Source organism: Parasteatoda tepidariorum, chromosome X2, assembly GCF_043381705.1.
Source record: "Parasteatoda tepidariorum isolate YZ-2023 chromosome X2, CAS_Ptep_4.0, whole genome shotgun sequence".
In the NCBI taxonomy this organism is placed as follows: Eukaryota; Metazoa; Arthropoda; class Arachnida; order Araneae; family Theridiidae; genus Parasteatoda; species Parasteatoda tepidariorum.
Window position 1 is genome coordinate 4,971,108 of NC_092215.1, and position 22,500 is coordinate 4,993,607.

The 22,500-nt window shown below is 28.3% G+C and overlaps 2 protein-coding genes across 3 annotated transcripts in view; one reads left to right on the plus strand and one right to left on the minus strand.

Moving 5' to 3' along the window:
• Positions 1 to 4,419: 4,419 nt before the first annotated feature.
• Positions 4,420 to 22,500, minus strand: part of LOC107453493 (transcription factor RFX4) — a 74,331-nt gene continuing 56,250 nt past the window's right edge. The window contains exons 14-20 of one of the 2 annotated variants that reach the window (XM_043047116.2): positions 20,887 to 21,004; positions 18,264 to 18,401; positions 14,519 to 14,644; positions 11,440 to 11,482; positions 8,669 to 8,765; positions 6,885 to 6,934; positions 4,420 to 4,873 (exon numbers count right to left, since the gene is read on the minus strand). In XM_043047116.2, coding sequence (XP_042903050.1) covers positions 4,804 to 4,873; positions 6,885 to 6,934; positions 8,669 to 8,765; positions 11,440 to 11,482; positions 14,519 to 14,644; positions 18,264 to 18,401; positions 20,887 to 21,004 — 642 coding nt within the window. In that variant the 3' untranslated portion in view covers positions 4,420 to 4,803. The remainder of the gene's footprint in view (positions 4,874 to 6,884; positions 6,935 to 8,668; positions 8,766 to 11,439; positions 11,483 to 14,518; positions 14,645 to 18,263; positions 18,402 to 20,886; positions 21,005 to 22,500) is intronic. The other variant, XM_043047115.2, reaches the window with a different exon arrangement.
• Positions 5,024 to 5,989, plus strand: LOC139427293 (histone-lysine N-methyltransferase SETMAR-like). The gene has a single exon (XM_071188435.1). It carries the CDS (start codon positions 5,140 to 5,142, stop codon positions 5,848 to 5,850), a length of 711 nt encoding a protein of 236 aa, XP_071044536.1. The 5' UTR covers positions 5,024 to 5,139; the 3' UTR covers positions 5,851 to 5,989.

Below are 22,500 nucleotides of genomic sequence, written 5' to 3' on the forward strand. Positions count from 1 at the left end.
TTTTTCATATGAGCCCCTGTGTGTGGTTCTATCTTGCTTAAATATTGTCTCTGGGTGTCTTTTTAAATTATTATATATAATCAATTATTAAAGTAGTCATCACATTAATTTAGGTATTAAATCTTCTATGACTTACTTTCTTGGTGACTTAAAAGTTGTTAATCTTGTTACATTTTACATCATTAATATGTTTTAATTTTACAGCAGCTTTTTGATAACTTTATTTACTGTTTGCTTTTTATAGAGATAAATATATTTTGTAATCATAATATGTGACAGTTTAATGTGTGTACATAGATATAAATCTTATATTAAATTAAAATAGTTCCTTTCTATTGTACAATCATTTTTAGATAGACAATTTTTTATGATCAATTAATAGTTAACTTTGTATGAGATAATATATAATTTTATCAATATTATAACATTCTATTACATTATAAGTCCAAATTGTTGGATAAGTTAATTTTATATTTAATAATGGTATTGCCACTAACCGATTCATTTATTGTACCTGTATTAATTTCATTTGCAATATAAGCTCTGATGTGATCTGTATTTTTAATTAGGCTTTTCTCTGTTATAGAATTAAATTATGTTGTATATTTCATGTATGTGATATAGTAAATGAAGTGTATATCAGGGCTCCAAAAATTCTGTTTTTACATGCTTAAACATCTTTTTCAAATACTTGTTAATGAAGTGATCTAAAGGTACCTATATGAATCATTTAAAATAATGCATTTACCTCCTCACTTACCAGAACAACAATTGAAAAATGTATTGGTAAGTAGGAATGAATTTTAAACAAGCTGTAGATATTAATAATAAAAAAACCAGTTCTGACATTGTGAAATTTCATGAAAGATGCAAAGCAGATGTTAAGTTAAAGCTAAAACACATCTTCATATCACTTCTCCCTTTGCTTTTACAATTCAATTTCAACTTTAATATTTGCTATTTTTTATGCATAGCATTTGAAATAAACTTTTTTCTTTAAATAAAGCTAGGCATGATTAGAGAATTAAAAAAAAAACATATGATGAAATAGTTTAACTTTTGTTTTATAAATTTGAGGTTGAGGTTGCATTTGGTCACTTTTTTAATGTATTTCTAATTACATATTTACTCACATCTAGCATGCAAGACAATAATATTTTTAAGGCAATGTTATTGTTAAACATAATTTTTTATATTTTTATCTCTAAATGACTCTTCTAAATATTTTTTTTATCTTTATAATGAATTCCTATTCTCTAAATGAATTACTTTTGAGTCCTGGTATTTATCTTACATGGTATTATTTTTTTAAATATTTTTTATGAAGTAAATTCCATATAAAGTTTGAAATTCCAGATTTTGTTCCCTTTTTTTGTCATTGGGGACAATATAATCACATTTTAAACAGCACATGTAGCACAATTCTGATTATAATTTTTGAAAAATGTTATTTCATTTCAATAGTTTGAAATACATTCAATGAACATTTTATGCTTAAAATTATACCCGTTAAAAATTAGTTTCTTTAATTATCTTAATATTTAAGTTAGAATTTAATTTTAGCAAGAGATGTTCCATTTAATTATTACTTATGTTTGTGATAAAGTAACATGATATTTGAACAAAAACTTGTATATTAGAAGTATTTAAAATTTGCAAAAATTTTAGTTAAAGCAGCAGTGAAAAAATTAAAATTCTTTCCAAACCATTTTTCTAGAAAAATAGCTCATTGGCACCCCTCTTTATTTCTAATGTAGTTTAACAAATTCTAGGAAAATTTTAACTTTTTGCCATAAGTTAATTTTTTAGTTATAATTTAATAAAGAAAAGTAGTTTTCACCAGTCAAAAAACCTGTTATTTCTTTCCTCTTTTAAAAATTAACTAATTCAACAGCAATAACCAAATGTGATGTAATTTTTACATCAAATTTTTCACTTGAAATTAGCTCCATGATATTTTTTTCTGTCATAATCATCGAAAAATTATATAAAATTTGCTTGTTATGCTTTAAAAACAAAAATTTAAAGCATTACTGAATAGTTATTGTTTACTTCTGTTGATAAATAACTAATACTGTAATTGTTAGGGAAGTAATTTTTCTGTGTTGAATCTATTTGAAATTAAATTTATATATATTTGGCAAAATATTGTTTTTTTTTTATACATCAAGTTGGGTTTTTTTTCTTGATATATAATACCTTTATCTCAATCTAAGTTTAAAAGCATTTGATTAGAATTTGTTGTTAATATGCAATGATTGAACAAAATGCTTTTTATAAATAAATGATGTTATCATTCCATTTTCAATTGTGTGTTTTTATTGCCTTATGCTTTTTTTATTGATTTACTTGTAATGACCACAAATATTTTTTGTGGAAATATTGTAAATTTAATTTCCTTTTATATATTATTGCATAATATCTTTTTTCTTTTCATTAATATATGCTTTCTATCACACAAAGAAACTGCAGTTTGTGTAATTTATTTTAGAATTTTTCTTTATATAGATTGTGAGTAATCTAGAGTAATTTATCTTTGTAAACTACACTTTATAAAGGGCTCTTTTTTTCTTCATATATGCAAAATATTGTCCCTGTTTATTGCTTCATAATTCAAATCTTTACACACTAAGGAATTTTTTCAGAATTCTATCATTACGAATGATCTTCTGAACCATATATATAGCGTTTAAACAATTTGATTGTCTACATATATTTCTACTTCTAACAACTTTTCCCCCCTCAAGAATTTCATGCATATTTTTTGTTAGAAAATTATGATTTTACAGATGACAGATCATAAAACCATTTATCATTTGCTCAAAAAATCATATTTGTAAAAATATAATGATGCATTTTCTAATAATGATATTCCTTTATTTTATTTCAGTTTTTCTTCATATTTATTAAAGTAATTACAAAAGTTTTGGAAAATACTCAAATTTCATTTGTTGAAAATACAGTAAAGTAAAGCAAATTGGTCTTTAGCTGTTCATTTCATAGCACTTTAAATTTTTTAAAACTGCATAAAAAAATTTTAAAATCCCAATTAAATAAGTAACAAAAAGGATCATTTAAATTTTCCCTTTGTCGAAATGATGCATTTTAAGTTATAAATTTTAAAAGTCATGAAATGTCAATTTAAATAAGTTGCAAGAGTAAGTATTAAGAAAGTATATAAACTTTCTTATAAGTTAAGATTAGATTGTTGATCTCTTGCACACACATTATACCATATTCATCAAACTTAACTTTTAAGATACCTTTAATCAAACTTCTAAGTGTGACCTTTTTGTTTACTTTATCTTATGTAATAAGTTTTTTTTATCAGTTATCATAGTTATGTTTCATTGTTATTTTTCTTAAAATTTTATGAATTTCGGTTTTTAGCAATCCACTTGGTATGGAAGCCATTCATTGCATAAATTAATTCCATTAAACAAAAACTAGAGAAATGGGATGAAACTATGCATTTTTTATATAAATAAGAAATTGAGTTTAGAATATAAATTTAAATATTGTTGAACTTATACATATAGATTTACACATTACATGTAGATATACAGATGTGTATATACAAGTTTTGTTTTTATCTAACCATATATAAAATTAATAAGAAAGAAAAGTAAAAAAATAATAATGCTAGTTTTTTAATGACTATGGAATTATTTGAAATTGGCAAGTAAAAAAAGCTTATGTTAAATTCAGTGTTCAAATTTTTGAAATTTTCATAATGGAAAAAAAATAATTACTATATATTTTTATTAGATTTTTCATAAAAATAAATATCAGTTCTGCAATGTTCTCTCTAAGCGTTTTTACAGGAGGGAGGGGTTAGCGTTGACGTCCTTTGATCCCTATAAATGCACTCTCTTTGCAAGATGCACTTTTTGTGAAAACATCCCTTAAAAACACAGCATTTTTTTTTCGAGATAAGGTTTTTTTAACCATCTATTTTAATGAAAAGTTCACTTCCGATTTATTTAGTCATTGATTTAACTTCCTTCATTTCAGTGAGATTCTTCTTATGTTGTCTAGTTATATTCACACAAAACTTGTTTTCTTTCAATAATTTATTAACAACACAAATATTTTTTCTAATTTTATAACAGTCGCTTAATAGTCGACCCAATTTTTTGGTTTGTGACTAATGTTCAACTCCGTAGCCTTGTAATTTTGAACCCAATCCAGAAGACAAGGGAAATCCTGGATCAAGTATTGGGAATAATTTACCTTCGTGGAGGACTTTTTTTAAGATTTCTCAGATTTTAGTTAAACTAACCTAGAAGTAACTAACCTTTGTTAATATATACTTTCTGAGGATTAAATTAGATTGAATAATGTTTTATTTTTTTATTGCCGAGCATCTGAATAATGTTTGTGTATATAGAGATTGAAACAAATTGAATCAATTAAAAATAGTATTTCATATATTTTAATCTATGAATATGTATTTTGTTGTACAAACTAATATAGTCACTTGAACAGATAATATACTTGATTGTTCAGTTACTTGAAATTCACCCCCAACACCAACTTTAGGTTTATAATTTTATAATAGTTTTTCTTTATTAGCCATCACAATAAACAGTTCCATCCATGCGCAGGGTCAGATGGTGATGCATTTTTTTGTCTGTAGCTAAAGGAACTGTATCAGGTGTAACAGCATCATGTGTGACAAACGTGTAACTTTGATAAATAGCTCCTGATGCAGTGTACATTATAGAAGATGGTCCACTTTGCTCAATGATGTCTTCTTGGTGCCTGAAATTATCATCGTACCTGTCGAAGAAACAGGAAAGACTAGTTAGAGACACCGTGGCAGGGCTGAATTGGATGCCGTTGGTAATGATGGTATGGGTGAAAATAGGCACTGGAATGAAAAAAATATTAATTGTTTGAAGAAAAAATTATATTGGGTCATTAAGTATGAAATGTCCGATTACCTAAAGCCTCGAGTTTGATACCAGATGTCTCCGATATTTCATTTCGATCGTGCTTTATTTTTTTTTGCATTAAGAAGGTACGCCATCTGACTTTCTAATGCACTTTTTTGTTTTTAATAGTCTATCGTAGTGTCATCTGGAGGTTAAATATTGTAAGCCATGGATAAGACAAAAATGCGAGATATTTTCGAATATGCGTTCTGTGATGGAAGTAATGCAGCTCAGACAAGCCGAAGTGTTTGGCAAGGATGTAGCTAATGAACTTACAGTACGTCGATGGTTCATAAAATTCCGATGCGATTGCGATTTTGGTCTTCAAAATGAACAATGCTGGCAGCCTGAGAGCAAGGTGGATGACAACCAACTGAAAGGTGTAGTGGAAGAAAATCCATCTGAAACAACGCGTGAACTAGCATCAAGGTTTGAAGTTACCATCCCAACAATATTATGTCTTGTGAAAGCAATTGGAAAAGTAAAAAAGCTGGATAAGTGGGTTCCACATGAGTTGAGCGAGCGTCATCAATGGAACCGCTTCGAGGCTTGCTGTTCTTTGGTATCAAGACTAAAAGTCGATCCATTTCTGCACCGGATAGTCATGTGCGATGAAAAGTGCATACTTTTTAATAATTATAAGCTTTCGGCACAATGGTTGGACAAAAATGAAGTGCCAAAGGACACCCAAATGCCGAGTATACACCGAAAAAATCTAATGGTGTCTGTTTGGTGGTCCAGCGTAGATGTTAAACACTATAGTTTTATGAAACCTGGGCATTCGATAATGGGGGACCTCTACTGTGAACAGTTAGAAGAAATGATGAGGCAGCTGCAAATTAAGCAGCCAAGATTGCTCAACAGGGACAGACCAAACCTCCTGCAGGACAACGCTCGACCACATATTGCATGATGGACGTAAGTAAAACTACAGGAACTGGGCCTGGAAACCTATTGTCACCCACCGTACTCGTCAGATCTCGTGCCAACTGATTACGATTTTTTCCGAGCTTTGGACAATTTTTTGCAAGGAAAAATATTTCATTCCCAACATGCGGTGTAAAATGCATTTTGAGATTTCATCACCAACTGCTCTCCAGATTTTTTTGCTAGCGGTATTAATAAGCTTTCGTTAAAATGGCAATGTAGTATTGATAGTTTAGGTGCATAGTTTGATTAATTATGTTACTTCTTACCCGTGATATAATAAACCAAACTTTCGGTCTCAAATCGGACGTTTCATACTTAATAATCCGATAAGTAATGTCCCTTTATTTTGTATTATGTCATTCAACAGAAAGAAAAATATTGACTGTCATTTTTTAATTTTTATCTGTATTTTTTTATACTTAGTCCACCTGCTCTTTTTTCTCTTTCAAAAAATAAGGGTAACTACCTTTTAGTTTAAGCTTTGACTTTTTCTCAGTGTCCTGCAAGCAGGCAGAAACCTGATATCTGAAATGGTTTTTTTTATAGTGTGGGTTCCACTAAAAATTATTGCTGTGAGATGATTCAATCATCAATAATTTGTAGAATGCTTTTTACATACGCAATAAAATTGAATTTTTAATTCATAAATTATCGTTGAAACTAACTCACTGAAAGGACCCTGCACTGATCAGTACTCTAGTCACTTGAAATGTTTTTTGTTTACTTTTCAAGAACATTACCGTTACATAAATAAATACCTTATTTAATTAAAAACCATTTAAATCTATACCAAACTTAATAAATTTTGATTTCAAAAATTGAAAGGAAATAAGATTCCCTGAAACATTTTCAAAATAACTTATTTTCAAATTTCTTAGAGTTAATTATTTTAAGTTTAAAATAAAACTGAGTCAGGATTTATAGATTTTACTATTTTCCTGCTGTTTCTCATTAACCACCATTTTCTTAAGCTTAGAGTCATTTTATTGAAAATTTGTTTCGTAATTTTGAACTTACCCATGGTACTGATGCTGAATTGATGATTGGTCTTGACTAACAATCAAATACTGAAAATAAAACACCTTTAAGTACTATAAAAATAAAAACATATTACTCAGTACTTATTCATTAAATGTTATTTATCTAAAAGAAGGCCAAAATAGCTTTCTTATTTGTTAAGCGGGCAGTATTTTTGAATACTTTTTGTTTCGTGTAATCATTGAAATAGGCTCTATTACACCTAATTGCTAATTATTGTGTTTTAAATTTTAGGGTATTTTATAGTTTTTAAAGGCTATATACTTTAGCAAAGTTTTAAAATAATTTATCTTAGAACTGAAAATTATTGGTAGCAAAGTTCAATAGAACATTTTAATGAATAAAATGAAAGAAAAATCAATCTTATGTTTATTAGTTAATTAAAAAAAGTTAAATAATTTTTCCTATGGTAACATAGAGGAAACAGAATCCTTTTTTCATCTTTGAAGGATCTTTTGATATAAAAAGTAGCATCAATTCATTAGAATGAGAGTGAAATGCTTTCCTATGGTCTAGATCCAACTCTGTACTAAAATATTCCATAAAAAAAATTATTTTTGAATATTATGAAAAATGTATATGTGGTATTTTGGAATGAGAATTTTAATGTTATGATCTTGAATTCTCAAATGAAAATACAGCTTGTGTGAATAATGAAATTGAGAATTTGGAAAAAAATACTAGTCATCTTATTTTTTCAATTAATATTTAGTCGATGAATATCAAATTTAAGTAGTACAAACACTATTTAGATTTTAAATGTACTTTTGTGTTAAATTTTTTTAATATGCTTCTATAGCTATAATATGTGGTTTTGTCTTATTTTCTTATTGAACCTAAATCTATGTTTTTAACAAGGTTCTACAATAGTTTGACGAATTGGCAGAAAAGCAAACTACTATGTTTTTATAGTCAAGATTATGGTCTTACGTTTGAGTAATAGCCTTTATATGCAAAGAAAATGCAAAATTTATTCTGTATAACATATTAAAAATAGTTTTTGAAGGGAGTAAATTTATACTGAGCTATTTATATCTATTTTATTGTTTATAATGTATCAATATTTCACATTTAACAAACATCTGACTTTATTATTGGTGTATAAGTCTACCCTTTGACTTTGGGGATTTGAAAAGTTAGCTTATACAACCAAATAACAGTATTTTTTATTTAAAAGCTTTGCATCAATATGCTTAAGTTTCTAAAATTTTATGTTACAAGATATTAGACTAGCACTTTCATTTAATATGTTTGTTATGACAAAAATATTGTAACAGGCATTCGGTGTAAATGAAATTTTATAGTCTATGAAAAAATCTGGAAATCTAAAATCATATTAAAATTAGTGATAGTATATATCATTCCCTGGCTGAATTGATTTGTAATTTTTAGAATTATCTTAAACTCTCTTATGAACAAGCTCTTGCATTAACATGTATAGCAAAATAAGGTTCTTAATGGGGCTCATTTGTTTTTATTAAAACATTATAGGCACTGATGTTTGTCAACTATAATAAAATTGTTGAAATAAATCAATATTTGATCAAGTGCATTTTAACTAAGACATAATTTTTCCCTTACAGTAAATACAAATTTTAATATTATGTTCTAGGTATTATGTTAATAGGTACTAAATTAATATCTTCAATGCATACAAGTTTAAAATAAAAATGTAAGTACATGAAATACGAAATAAAGGTTTGTTTATCCTAGGGAGGATATCGCATTTTAAATAATTTCATTATTAATGATGTCTTATATACCTGTGCAGTTTGCTGATAATTATATGCTTTGTTTTCATGCCGAATTGAAGGATTCCACGTTCTACGGTTTTCACAAATATTGTTACTTGGATAAGAGCTGCAGAAAACAAAATTAAAATTTAGAGCATCTTATTAGGTAAATATTGAAAATTTGTTTAAAGTAAAAGTTGAATTTAGAAACTAGTATCATATTCAGCTAAACAAAGTTTTTTACATAATTTAAGACTATGTAAACGTGTCACTTTACTTTTTTTGATTTCCTAATTTTTCTTTCTGTGAAAATTTGACCATGATCTGTGTTAATTGTCGTAATAACATTACACCCATTTTAATATTTCATATACATAATTTCTAGAACGAAACAAAACTATTAGTCTGGCTGCTATACAAAAACACTGAAGTTTTAAAAGCATTGTGACCAACTAAGTTCAAATGAAATAAAATGGGTTTTAATTTTAAAAATTATTCTGCCTCAGTACATTTTAAATTGCCCTAAGATTTTTAATTTAATCCTTCTTAGTTTCTTTAGTATGTGCCAGTAGAGGCATGGCAAAAATTCTTTATAATTAATTTACTGTACTATTTATACTAAATATATGTGTAGTTTCACTTATATGGGGCCTTTCAAATATTAAGTCAGAATTTTTTTTTGGCACTTTTAGACTTCTTTCTAATTGTCAGCAAAAAAAAAAATTATAAATCTTTTCCATACTTATACCCAACACCCCTGTTTTTTGTTTTAACTTTTACTGTAGTAATTTTCAAAATTTTGAAAGAAATGAAAATTAAAAGCGTTTCTCTCCCAAATTTGATTTTTTCCAGGTGTAATTTTTATCCAAATTTTTTATTTTTTAAAAAAAAAAGAAAGTAAAAGGATTTTAGTGTCGTGCGTAAGCATTGCTGATATTCCTATTACCTTGATAAAGTGTAAAGAGCGAGAGAATTTTAAAGTGATAGAATTTTTTGCCTTTTAACAAAGAAATTTAGCATTAATAATTTTATTTTGTCATTTGGCAAGGAAATTTAAGAAATCAAAACATTTTTTATGAGATAAGTGCTGAAATGAAAATTGTTGTATATACCCTTCACTATGCTGCTTAGCGTAAAATATTTTTTCATAGACTCAACTTATTAAGTTTTAAATTTTCTTTTTCATAATTTTGATCGGAACGGCATTTGAGAACTTATGAAAAGAATTCGATTTGATTATCTTTAAAGTTTCTAGTAATTATTTAAGTAGATTTTGTACTTTAAGAAAGCTCTAACTGTTAATGACATTTATGGAAAACCCCTTAAGTATTATAACAAAATTTAATATCAAATTACGACCCTACAATGATGGTCTGGACAGCAAAATGCAATAGTATACGAAAAGAAAACATGAAATAAATCATACTTTCAAAGGGTATGGTCCTATATGATGCTGATGTCATTTTTAATAAACTTTAGTTAAGGGTTTTCCACAAATTATATTTTGTACTATTAACTATTTATAAGCTTTCTTTCAAAATTTACAAAAACTACTTTGGAAATTGCTGGAAACTTTTTGAGTTTTCAAGATATTCAAATTGAATAATTTTCATGCTACCAATTAAGATTCCTAACAAAATTATGAAAAAAAATTGTTTTCTGTATATTGTTTTATAAATGGATTAGTTTAAATACTCCAAAAAGTTTAATTTTATTGAATTTTTCTGCAGTTGTAGTTATAAAATGTAAGACAAAAAAAATTGTTTTTTTTTTCATAAAAATGTCTATGAATATTTATGGTAGGGTTATGAAATTTTCTGCAGTTTTTCTTGCATATTATAACCAAAGTGATAAGTGTATCGCTATATTTTTTGATCTAGGGCATTCAAAAAATTGTTTTTTCATGTGTAATCTGTTGGTTTCCTATTCCTTCCATAATTTTATCCAACCTCTGTATATCTTGTATCCATTTTAGTTTCGTTATAGAAAGTAATGTACAATGTGCAAAAAACTAAATACCTTTAATTACTTTTGATCTAATGAACTTATTTTTACATAGCTTTTGAACTATTGAGTATCGAAAAAATTGCATCATTAGATCAAGAGTTATCATGAACTTCTGTGTATCATGAACTTTTTTTTAGACACTCTGAATTTCAAGTCAATAAAAATTGTCTTTGTGGTCATATAGTTACCAAAAAGATTTTTTTTTGTCAAAAATATGAATTTAAAAAAAAGCTTAAATATCAAACCAATTTTAGTTTTCAAGTTAAAAAGTGTATGTTAGAATGTAAAGTAACAGTGAAAAGTTATGTATTTGAAATACACTATCTATACCTACTGACATCAACATGAAAACTTTTGTAATAATTATAGTATTTATTATTATCATTTCAATTTTTAACCAAATCTTTTCATTAAGTGATTATGTAGATTCCAAGTTAGATTAAAGTCTAAATTTTACATTCATGTACAATTTATATACTGTTAGCTAACATTTTTAGTTTTATATTTTTGAACTTGAACATGCAAAGTAAAATTCCTATTGTATATATTTTTTTGCTTTGAAAGAGTTTAAAAATTTATGTTTCTGATCCAAAAATGAAACTGGCCAAGTACAAAAAAAAAAGTGACCACTATGACACCCTTTTTGTAGACTTTGAGATTCATCTTACTATGCAGTATTGTGTTAATTCACTATTGGATCACAAGTTGACATTTATTTAGCCCAATTATAACTTAAGTAAACATATTGGCAATTCATATAAGTTTAATAAAAGAAAACTCAAATTTTATACAACCTCTGATAGCATTCTCCTGGCATCCATTCACTATGTTGGTCATCTGTTGCCAAAAAAATTAAAATTAGTATTCTATTATTGAAATACTTTAAAATCTAAAACTTGTGCATAGTAGGTATCCTTTTCATCCCTGAAATGGCAGAAATGTACATGTTTCACATGTGGTTTCCCTTCTCCTCAGGACAACATGTTATTAAGTTCATGTTGAAACATGTTGATTTTTCTTCCATTTCAAATATGAAACAAATAAGTATTTTATTTTCTAGTTATGTTTATGGCATCAGATTTCTTCAGATAGTTTTGTTTTCATAGATATTTTGATCTAGTTTCAAAATGTTCAAATTCTTAAAGATGTCAATCTAAAAACACATCTTTTTATATACATATTTAAATTAGTTTCTTTTTAATGATTTGAATTTAACTTTTTGTTCACAGCATATTTTCACAATCTGAGTTACAGAAATGGATAAGTGAGAATTGATATGACGACTTAAATAATTATTTGATGAATTACCACAGAGGAATTACATTCACATGCATCTATTAAATGAAAATTACTTGATTTTGTAGTTCTGGATGGTAATTTTAAATAATCGGAAGTAAGTGATAAAACATTGCTTAAAACTGACGCTTGCATTGCTAGCTTGAAAAATTTGACTGTCACTCTTCTCTTACACTTTTAAATCACTTAAAATTTTTTGTTGTAACTGAGTTTATAAGTATTTATGGTGGTGAACAAAAGACTATATCATTTAGAAAAATTAATATTTTGTAATGTTTATGTATAATTTTAAAAACTCAAATTACGAAATTGTTGAAAAGGCAAAATATGAGATCATTTCAGGTTCGATTTGTGGAGTGCTTACAAAGTATCGCTTTATCTGATTTTGTTGGAAATGCAGTCATTAATTTGTTCCACAAACAAATGACAGTTCCGTCTATTCAATTTATGCAAGGGGAAAATGTGCAGCACTTGCTTTAACTAAATAAAGAATATTTGACTCAAGAGATTGCTAAAAAAGTTAACTACAATCAATTTAGTCTCGAAAGTAATTACTGAATAAGAGCGTGAAGCAAGTGATGTTACTAGAAGGGTTCAACTAAAACTACAACTGTCTCCAAACTGTTTTATCATAACAATTCGCGCATATTTTAAATATTTATGAGAAAAGTATTACTTCACTTATCCACAATAGTCGCAGCTTTTTTGCGTACGCCACTGTATAATTACTTTGTACATTTACAATCAATTACAGTCAGCCAAAACCTGGCTCATAGCTCACACTTTTGACTCGCACATTTTACCTGTATAGACAATTGTTCAGAATGTTATTAATCCTCAAATAAATGTCATTAAAAATAAAACATGGAGGTCATTCAAAAACTATTCTCTGTAGTGGCATGCCATTAGTAATAGCAGTGTGCAAAGCACAAATCGTTGTTTCCTCAAGCAATCTGTGATTGAGTAAGCTTCCAGATATACTAGTTAGAGTAACGTACTGTTGCTGGCAATAACATAAAAAATAGAGAATTGCTGTTGAAAATCCCAGCAAGAGCTAGGTATCAGGAGTTAATTGTAACTTCAAGAAAACCATCTACAACAAACATTGCAGTCTGCTAATGTCTGAAGTTAATTTTCACATAACAATTGTCCCCACAGTGCTCGGCAAATATGCAAGTCTTCTTTTTTTCTCAATGCAATTGGGATGAGTTTAAGTATCACCCTTACAGCCGGAACTTGGCCAATTCTGAATAATGTCTCTTTATTGTGATGTAGTATCTAAGGGTTTATTACTTCATTCCCAATGAGGAACTTCAAGCAACTGTGAAAAGTCTGGTTGAAATCACAGGGGACTTATTTTTTTTGACAAAGGGATTGGTTAGTTATTAAAATCCTATGACAAGTGTGCCTTTCATATGAAGAAAAAATTTTTTTTAATTTATGTAGTTTTTCTTCTTCTTTACTCCTAAATGATTATTTACTGAATTGTTATTTAGGTATAGACAGGGTGCGTAGCGTTTTTAAAAAGTGCTTAAAGGTGCTTTTTTCATTGGGTGTTTTTAAAAAGTGCTTAATTTCCCCTTTTTAAAAATGAGATTTTTCCTTTACAATGTTGATTTTTGCTACGAATGATGCAAAAAGACCCAGTTCACATTGACATATTCAACGTTTTCACAATCAATTCAACCCTAATCAATTTCGGCGTATTGTCAGCCCGTAGCGTATGGAAACGCCATTCGTTTTACATGATTCAAAACTTGATGATTTTTGACAACTGTCAAAAATAATGCCAAAAGTTATTATTATTTTTTGACATGATGGTTAAAACAGGATAAAACCGTCAGTTGTCAAAAACTTACCAACCCTGCCTGATTATGATATTTTTTAGTGCTTAAAAATATTCTTTGAGTGCTTGAAAAGTGCTTAAAAGGTGCTTATTTTTAGTTGAATAATTTGGCTACGCACCCTGATAGAAATGAATGATGATTTGCTCACTATAAATTTGAATTAATTTTTTCGATGCCTTTTAATCTGCTAAGATATGACAATTGTAGTCTTTAATTATGAAATCTGAAATATGCAATTCATATTTCATTGCCTTCTGAGTATAATACATAGGAAATCTGCTTGGCTTCTTAGCACAACTAGCATTATTGCAAATTATCGAAAGTATAGTCTATAATGTCCACGAACAATTATATCTATGTAAAGGTAAAAAATACAGAGTTTAATTATTAATCAGCTCTAGTAAACAAGTTATGCCACTTTAGAAGGTCAGGCACGAAAAAAAAATCTTATTTTTTAACAGAAAATGTAGCTACCCCTTCTAAATTCAGATAATTGATAGTATTTGTAACGAGGGCACTGGGTCCACTGGCTCCAAAATACATGTCTCACTTGTCACAAAGTAACTCCATTTTACTTTATTATTGGTAAAGATTTGCAGCTATTAGTACCCAACTCCATAACCTCATAATGAACAAAAGTTGATGTTGAGGAACACTTTATATTTTGTTTCTCAAAAAATTGATATTCAAAATTATGCACAAATTAGTGAAGTTCAAAAGATTAAATTACCTGTAGGTATTTCTTCATAATGAGTAGAAGGTGATGTTGAGGAACACTGGGCGTAATTTTGACTCTGATGAAGATTAAATTGTTCGATGTTATCCATTTCTATACCACTCGATAAACTTTGATATTCTAAAAATGTAGGAAACCGAATACATGAATATTTATGACAGATACAACTAAGGTCATCTCAAAAATTTTTAGGAGCAAGTTCTATTATTCAAATTAGATTTGAAAAATACAAATTATATATATATATATATGTTATAATCTATCTAATTTTCAATCTTGAAAAAAAAAATTTTTCTTTCTAGAGGGGGTGCCCTTAACCTCCCCAACCCTCATCCCTGTTTTTCTTCTGACCAATTAAAAAAATTGTATAGAAATTGCAAATTAGATTTTTTGAAGATTTCTAATTTCAAGTCTATTGTACATAGTTAAGAATTTTCAAAAAATATTTGGTGAGCCCCCCAATATTTTTAGCCCAGCTACGTGCCTGAAGAAAAGATGCAGAATCTAATTTTCATTTAACAGAAAAAGATACACAATCATATTAGCATCTGGCAACAAAATATATGAAATCTTTTGATAAAAAAAAAGTATAAGTTTTTTTTAGAAGGAACAGCTGTTTCACAGCCTATTATTGTCCCCAAGAGCAAAGGAATTTCCTTTATTTTTGCTACTATGGAAGCCATTTAACTCTAAACTACATAAGTGTCTCAAAGTAACCACATTGTAGTGAATCTACCACTATAAATATACAATTCCAATTCACTAGTATATAAGACATGTTAACTCGATTCTATGTTGGGGTACCTTTTCATAGATGAAGGTTGACATTGTCAGTAACAACGATCCCCACGGCATCTTATTACCAGTATGTATTACAGGCATAGATTTACAGCTATCAAAACGAAACTCATTAACCTCGACACTGAAGGAAGAATAAAAACCTTTTGGATCAAGCATTTGGACAAAATAACCTTATTAGAGGACTCGTTGATGTGACCAACCTGCATTTATGTTACATGGAGCAAGAAATCTCACATGGTTAGCCAGGTGACAAGTTGACTCTGACCATAGTTCCTGAGAAATCGAATTTTAAATATACGACGTTTTTAAAATTCGATTTCTCAGTAACTATTCAACCGATTTCGCTTAAATTTTGTATTTTGCTATGTAAAATTACGTACATAATGATGTAAAGAATTGTATGCCTTACAATTCAAAATTTTTGTCTTATTTTTTAAAATAATAAAATATAATAAATATTTGCTAAAATTTATTTTTGCATAATTATCTTTGGATAAACGAATTTTATAATTGTGTGCGAATTTTTTTCACTTTGCTTAAAAATTTCTCATGATATTTCGAAATACGCAAAAGTAAAATTAACATTAAGGGGTCCAAACTTTGAATCGCTATTCTGACCAAACTATAGAGGGCATGTTTCTCATATTGCCGCTACTACCTAGTAAATTAATTTTTCTTTTTGGGGGGGAGGGGGTCAGAAATCTGAATCCGTAGAGAAAAAAGGTATGTTTATTCATAGAAAGTACGTTTCTGTGTCTGGTTTCGTATCTTAAAATATTATCTGCACTAATTAATTAGCATATTTGAAGGCACCTCCCCGAATCATTAAAAATGAGTCCTAGAACGTGAAAATCCGATCATTAGATCAAAAGCTATTCTGGGTGGTTCATTTTTTTAATAATTTTTTTTTGGTGCATGGTACATTTACAAAGAAATCGTTGCTTACTCAAATTCGCTTATTGTCGTAACATATTAAAAATAGCGGAATTTGATTTTTTAAAAAAAATAGCACGCAGAAAAGTTTAAAAAAAGATTCTGAAACTAACAGATTTACAATATTTTTTTTAAATTTATTTTCAACTAGATCAGGCGCGTAATCACAATTGAAGGGCTAACGGGTGGTGTTTTCGGTAAAAAAACAAAAAGTTTTCGGACTAATTTGAAAGCCTTAACGAGTAGAAAGTTAGTTTAATTGAAGCTGAATGTTCTAACATAGGAACTTAGAAAAAGTTTGAGAGAAGAAATTGAACTTTTTCAAACTGTTCGAAAAAACAGAAAGTGATTGCTAAACAATAAAAGCCTAATTACTAATTTAAATGAAACTGAATATTCTGTAATTCTCCTAAGCCCTAGTAAAGAACGATAAAGCCGTAGCTGAGAAACAGTGAGAAAATTTAAAAAAAAAAGAATTTCAGCTTCACAAACAAAATGTAAACGCTTAAATTTGCAATAATGAGCAATACAATGTACAGTGTGCCAAAACAGAAAAAAAAAACGGACCACCCTGAATAACTTTTGATCTAATGATCGGATTTTCAAGTTTCATTTACTCTTAGTTATTCAGGCTGATTTTATTTTTATTTTGGCTCTTTCTATTTTTTTTATAAATAAGTGATAAGATTTTTTTAGAATTTATTCTGAGCTAATATTTCTTTGTCTTCTCATGGCGTGTTTTTCTTTATGAGAAAAGCTGATGAAGAGATGATTATTTAAAACTTAGATAATATTCTAAATCTATTTTCGGACTTACTTGAATATTTACTGCCAAATTGAACAGAGCAAAATGTCAAATTGAGTAGAATAATGTCAAAACTTGAAAATATTTTAGCGCTATATTTTTCCATATGTTTATTTGAATAATGTATAATGCTTCGGAAAAGCATGTCACCAATATTTCACCGAATAAAACAGCAGTATATCTGGTCAATTGTTCATCGAAAAATTTCTGCTGCTTTAATATTTTACTAATCCCTTGAATGTAAAATGCGGTCAATAACATTTACATAAATTGAATTTCTTTAAAACTAAGAAAAGGAGAAATGCTGCGAAGGAAAGGTCATGAATTTTTTTTCCTTGGCCCTGGTTGACACCCTGCTTAATTGTTTGTTTTTTTTGGAGATAGCATTGTATTACTTATGAATTTTAAAAATTTGGTTAGACCCTATTGATTTACAGCGATCCCATTTACATTAGATAATAATGAACTCTATAATAATCGCCTTGTTAGTTCAGGGACAAAACTTAGCTGCTTTAGAACTTCACGTGTATAAAACTTGGCAGATCTAGAACTTAGCGTGTACAAAACTTCGCCGATCCATAAATTGGGCGTTGATGAAACTTCGTCTATCTATAACTTCGCGTATCTAAAACTTCGGAAAAATATTTTTATGAGAATAATTGGATAAATTATTAAAAATTATGGTGAAAAAAATAATATATATAAATTTTTTTTTTACAAATTATTCAGAAAATTAAAGCTTTAAAAAATTAACTTTTCTAAACAACATTAAACATCTTCAAATTAAAATAATAATACATTATATTTTTTGAATTAAAATATAAAAAATAATCCTGTATTTATTAATTTTAAAAAATTAATTATTTTCTTTATTAAACTTAAATTATGAATTTGAACCAATTAAAATTATATAATATATAAAATTTTATTAAAATTAATGCATAAATTAACTATCAATTTAATGTTAATTATTAATTTAAGGTTTTAAACTTGCAGAAGTTATGTCTACGCCAAGTTTTGTGCAGCTTTGGACCCCTAAGTGTTAGATCTTAATTTTAAAAAGAGTGTTTCATCTTGGCAACTTTTCCATGTTAAAAAATTTTCTATATGAATTTGAAAATTTTAACGTCATAATTATTTATTTTTGTAATTTACATGACATTCAAGTAATAAGATATGTTTTACAAAAGTAAATCTTACCTGAAAAAGAAGAAATTTGCGGCGCAACATCTATCATAAGATTTCTCATAAAATCTTTCATTTGATCTTCCGTGTGTATAGTTTCCACAAGAAACAAGACATAATCATCAAACATTAATCTTAATAGATGGAAGGAACCTTTTGGAAAAATAAATATTTAAAAATTTTAACTAAATTATAGGAAGAGTACAAGAGAAAAAGCATCAATCCACTTAATAGAGGTTGAAAAGAATATAAAAATAAAATTTCAGATTTTTGTCATGCCACAAAAATCTAGAAACTCTTCAGGTTGAAATAAAAATACAATTGAGAAGTTGTTGAAAACACCAATATAATTGGAATGTTATAGAAAAAAAGTTATAAAAATTTTCAAAAAAAATCTTTTTAAATTAAATTTTGCAATGCAGTTCTCTGCATTTGTTTTGTTGGGGAAAAAACTTAAGGAAACAGTTCTTCATGGAATCTGCTTTTGTGTAAAAAGCGTGAAGTATTTAAATTTTATTTTTCGTCTTTTAAAATTTCATAACTTGTATTTCTCAAATGAACTTGTTTGGAAAAATAAAACAGTTCTCAGTCAAATTAATTTTTAAGGGGAGGATAACATTTTTAAGCATTTCAAATTTAGTTTTCTTTTTTCAAAGTTTGCAATTAAATTCTAAATGAAATTTGTTAGGTAATAAGAAAAAACAAATACGCACTCACTGAAAAATCGGTTCGATGTTGAAGTTTAATGCTGTAAAATTTGTGCAGGTAGTAAATTGAATCACGTTTCCCTTCAAGTTGAACCATAGTAGCGTGTAATACGATGCGATAATAGTGATCAACTTAGCACGATATTAAGGTTGCGGCAAATTCTAACTATATTATGGTTCAATAAATATGCTCCAAAATTTCTAAAAGTGTAGTGCAGTGCATTCGAGAAAAAAAAAAGTTACAAAATTTTCAGTTTGGGTATAAATTTTATTTGTGACCAAATAAATTAGCATTTGTTAGGTATTAGTTGTTGTAGAAATCCGGGATTCAGGCCTTTATCTGTGAGATTTCTGACTAAATTTGATATCAATACATTGTTTAACGCAGTAAAAAAAGATATAACATTGAATAATTTTAGCTCTAATAATTCGCTTTTCACGTAGTAAGCGATAATCTTAACGGTTGACCTTAAATACGCCAATTAACAATTAAAGTCACGAAATCAGACATAAAACGCACTTTCTCTGAGTAAATGTTCTTTTTTTTTTTCGACGTATTTAGATTTTTGACCATTAAACCTATAGAGGGTAGGTGCTATCTTGAAAATGTGATCTCAATAGTTATGACGATTTAATGAGGAGCGTAGCGAGGATTTTATCACGTGTTAGAGAATTAAAACTTCCAGAATATTCATTAACTTTCATAACATTTTAGGGTTAATACGAATTGTCTGGAACAAAGCGGCTTTTTTATGAACTTTTATATTATTAATATGTAGTGTTGGGTAGAATAACTTCAAATCAAAATTTTTGAACCAAGAATACTACATTAAAATATAAATATTACACCACTTGAAAAAATTGAAGCAGCAAGTTGGCATCTGTCGTTTAGGTTACTTAATAATATAATTTCACTTTTTGCGCATTTCGTCGTATCGCATGAATTTTTAAAGTGTCTCAAAAAATATTTTGCACTCAATTATAAAACTTGTTTATTCAAAAATGCAAAAAGTCTTTTTTTTTATAATTATTTATTATTTTTTGTTTAACTACCTTAGTGTTGGAAAAATTGAATTTTGAAGTACGCAAATTTTTACATCGTGTAATATCCAATAACAAAATTTGAACGCTATCTGTCATGTATTCAGAAATGGAAACTTAGAAAAATGATACTGCGGAAGCTTATAGCTCAGAAACTATTCAACCGATTTCTTTTAAATTTTCTGTCGATTATTTAAAATTACTGTTTAAAGTGATGTAAAAATTCGATATTTTACAACTAACTTTTAACAAATTTTTTGACAAATATCAAATTAAACAATAAATTATTAATAAAAATAATTCTTTGTATGGAAGTATTTTTGAATATGTGGGGGGTGGAGTACTCACTGCCTACCTGGTACGCAGTGAGTAGTTACTTNTACTAGTGAATTGTAGTTGTAATTTTGTAATACGCTACAAATAAACGAGTTTTGTATCTGTATGCAAAAAGTTTTCGATTTGCTTAAAATATTTATGAGATTCGACGAAATACGCAAAAAGTTAAATCAATATCGACGGCTTACTGATAAAACTTTTGAGAGCACTATATTTTGATGGAGGAAAATGTAAATGCGTAAAAAAAAAAAGTCATGTTTATTCAAAAGTACGTTTTCGTGTTTCATTTTCTAATTTAATCGTTAGCTGTAATTCATTAGCATATCTGAGGACTGACACTTAGTTTATGAAAATCTAAACAAAAATTATTCAGAGTGGATTTTTTTTTTCTTCTGTGGTATTAAATTCTACATTCATCCTATGGATTTGACGTTTTCTAGGTGACATTTTATGAGCTATTTTGAAAAATCAAAGCACATTAACTCAACTCCACAAAATATCAAGCAGCGCAATTTGATTTTACGAAAAAGTGGATTGTATATATAAAACTGTACCAAAGCTTGCAGCACTATGAAGAGTCATATCCCTGATAACTCTAGTGCCAAAGGCAGACCATAACAGTAAGAATTGTCGTGCCAGGCGTCTACCACCTCCTTTTCTTCTACCCGAGGCCTGGAAAGGAATAAAAAATATTTAATGTAGAATATATATGATTTAATTTTGAAGCAATATATTGTTGCGAGAAAATATCTATTATTATTACTTCTCTTATAAATTTATTTCGATTTCTATTTTTATACTGAGGAATATCTTTCTGAAGTTTAGCTTTCGAGATTTCTCACCTGTATGCGCGCATCCTTTTTTAAATTCATTTCTTAACCCTTTCTTAATTTTTTATTTGAACACGTTGACTGCCGCCTATGTTTTTATGTATTTATTTATTGTAAGATTACGGATAGCAGAATATGCTATAAGAAATATGCAGCACAAAATGGAATTTTCAAAGCAATGGATTACAGTAATTTTTCAGCCCTTCGTTCCCCTTCTTAAAAATAGTTTACTAATACTACCAAAAAAATGTCCTGATTTTTTTTTTGCAAAATTTTGCCTTGATTTTTATTTTGACTATGAAGCCTGAAATATGCGATGCGTCCAAAAAGTATGGAAATGGTCGAATGTCCAGAGAGTAGCCTCAGGATATAAAACACTCATCCCAATGAGGTGCCCCAAATTCGAATATTAGAGATGGCGATATGTTGTCGGGCTAACTGTGGAAGGTTTACCTCTCCATTTCGGTCACTCTGTATATTTTTAGAATCAAAAAGGGAGAATGTATACATTAAAAGTCACTAAAGAGTAATTACAATTGAAAATATAACAAATCATTATCGGGCCCTGTCATACGTGGTTTTTTCTAAAATAGTGAATCTTCATTTATTTTCTAAAATAAATGAAGAAAGACATTTATACAAACCAACTTTTTCTTGAAAGTTTCATCTACCAATTAAACAGATTTTGATACTTTTAATTCCATATTTACCATGATTAATCACAATAATAAGTTGTCAACTTTGATAAAAAAAGTTTTCTTGAAATATTCATTTGTGTCTTATCGCTGCCAGGTGATCTTGCACAGAAAATAAAAATTCTAACTATTCTTGAAAGAAATAAAAGTTTGAATAAAACTCACGTATTACAGCCAAAAATATAGTAAAAATCTGCATTTCCAAAGCTTGCAGCTCCGTGTTTTTCCCCATTTACCTAACGAGTTAGGGTCCGGTATATAACTCGTTGGCAGGGCGCTGTTCTCACGTTCTTGTAAACAAGAGTTCGAATCTTATCTAACTCCCGTTCGGGGAATCGAAGACTCCCCGTGTAGTAAATGGTGACTGGTGTACGTTAAATCCATCGGGTTATAAAGTCCTCTATGTTCCAATAAGAAATTATACTTCTGGGGGTACTGAATTTGAGATTGATCGTTCTCAAGTTCAGGTCAAAATTACGATCTGTGGATGTATGAATGGGTACACGGGTGTGACGTATGGATGTGGCAGAAGTCGAAATATTTTCCATAGATTGCGCCACTGGAAAACAAGAGCAATCGCATCTTCTCAGCCTAAATGACCAACGACAATAACAACCTAACGAGTTTAAAATTGCGTAATTTA

Excerpts from the sequence above, each read along its gene's own strand:
- LOC139427293 (XM_071188435.1), top strand. The coding sequence starts at position 5,140 with ATGCGTTCTGTGATGGAAGTAATGCAGCTCAGACAAGCCGAAGTGTTT.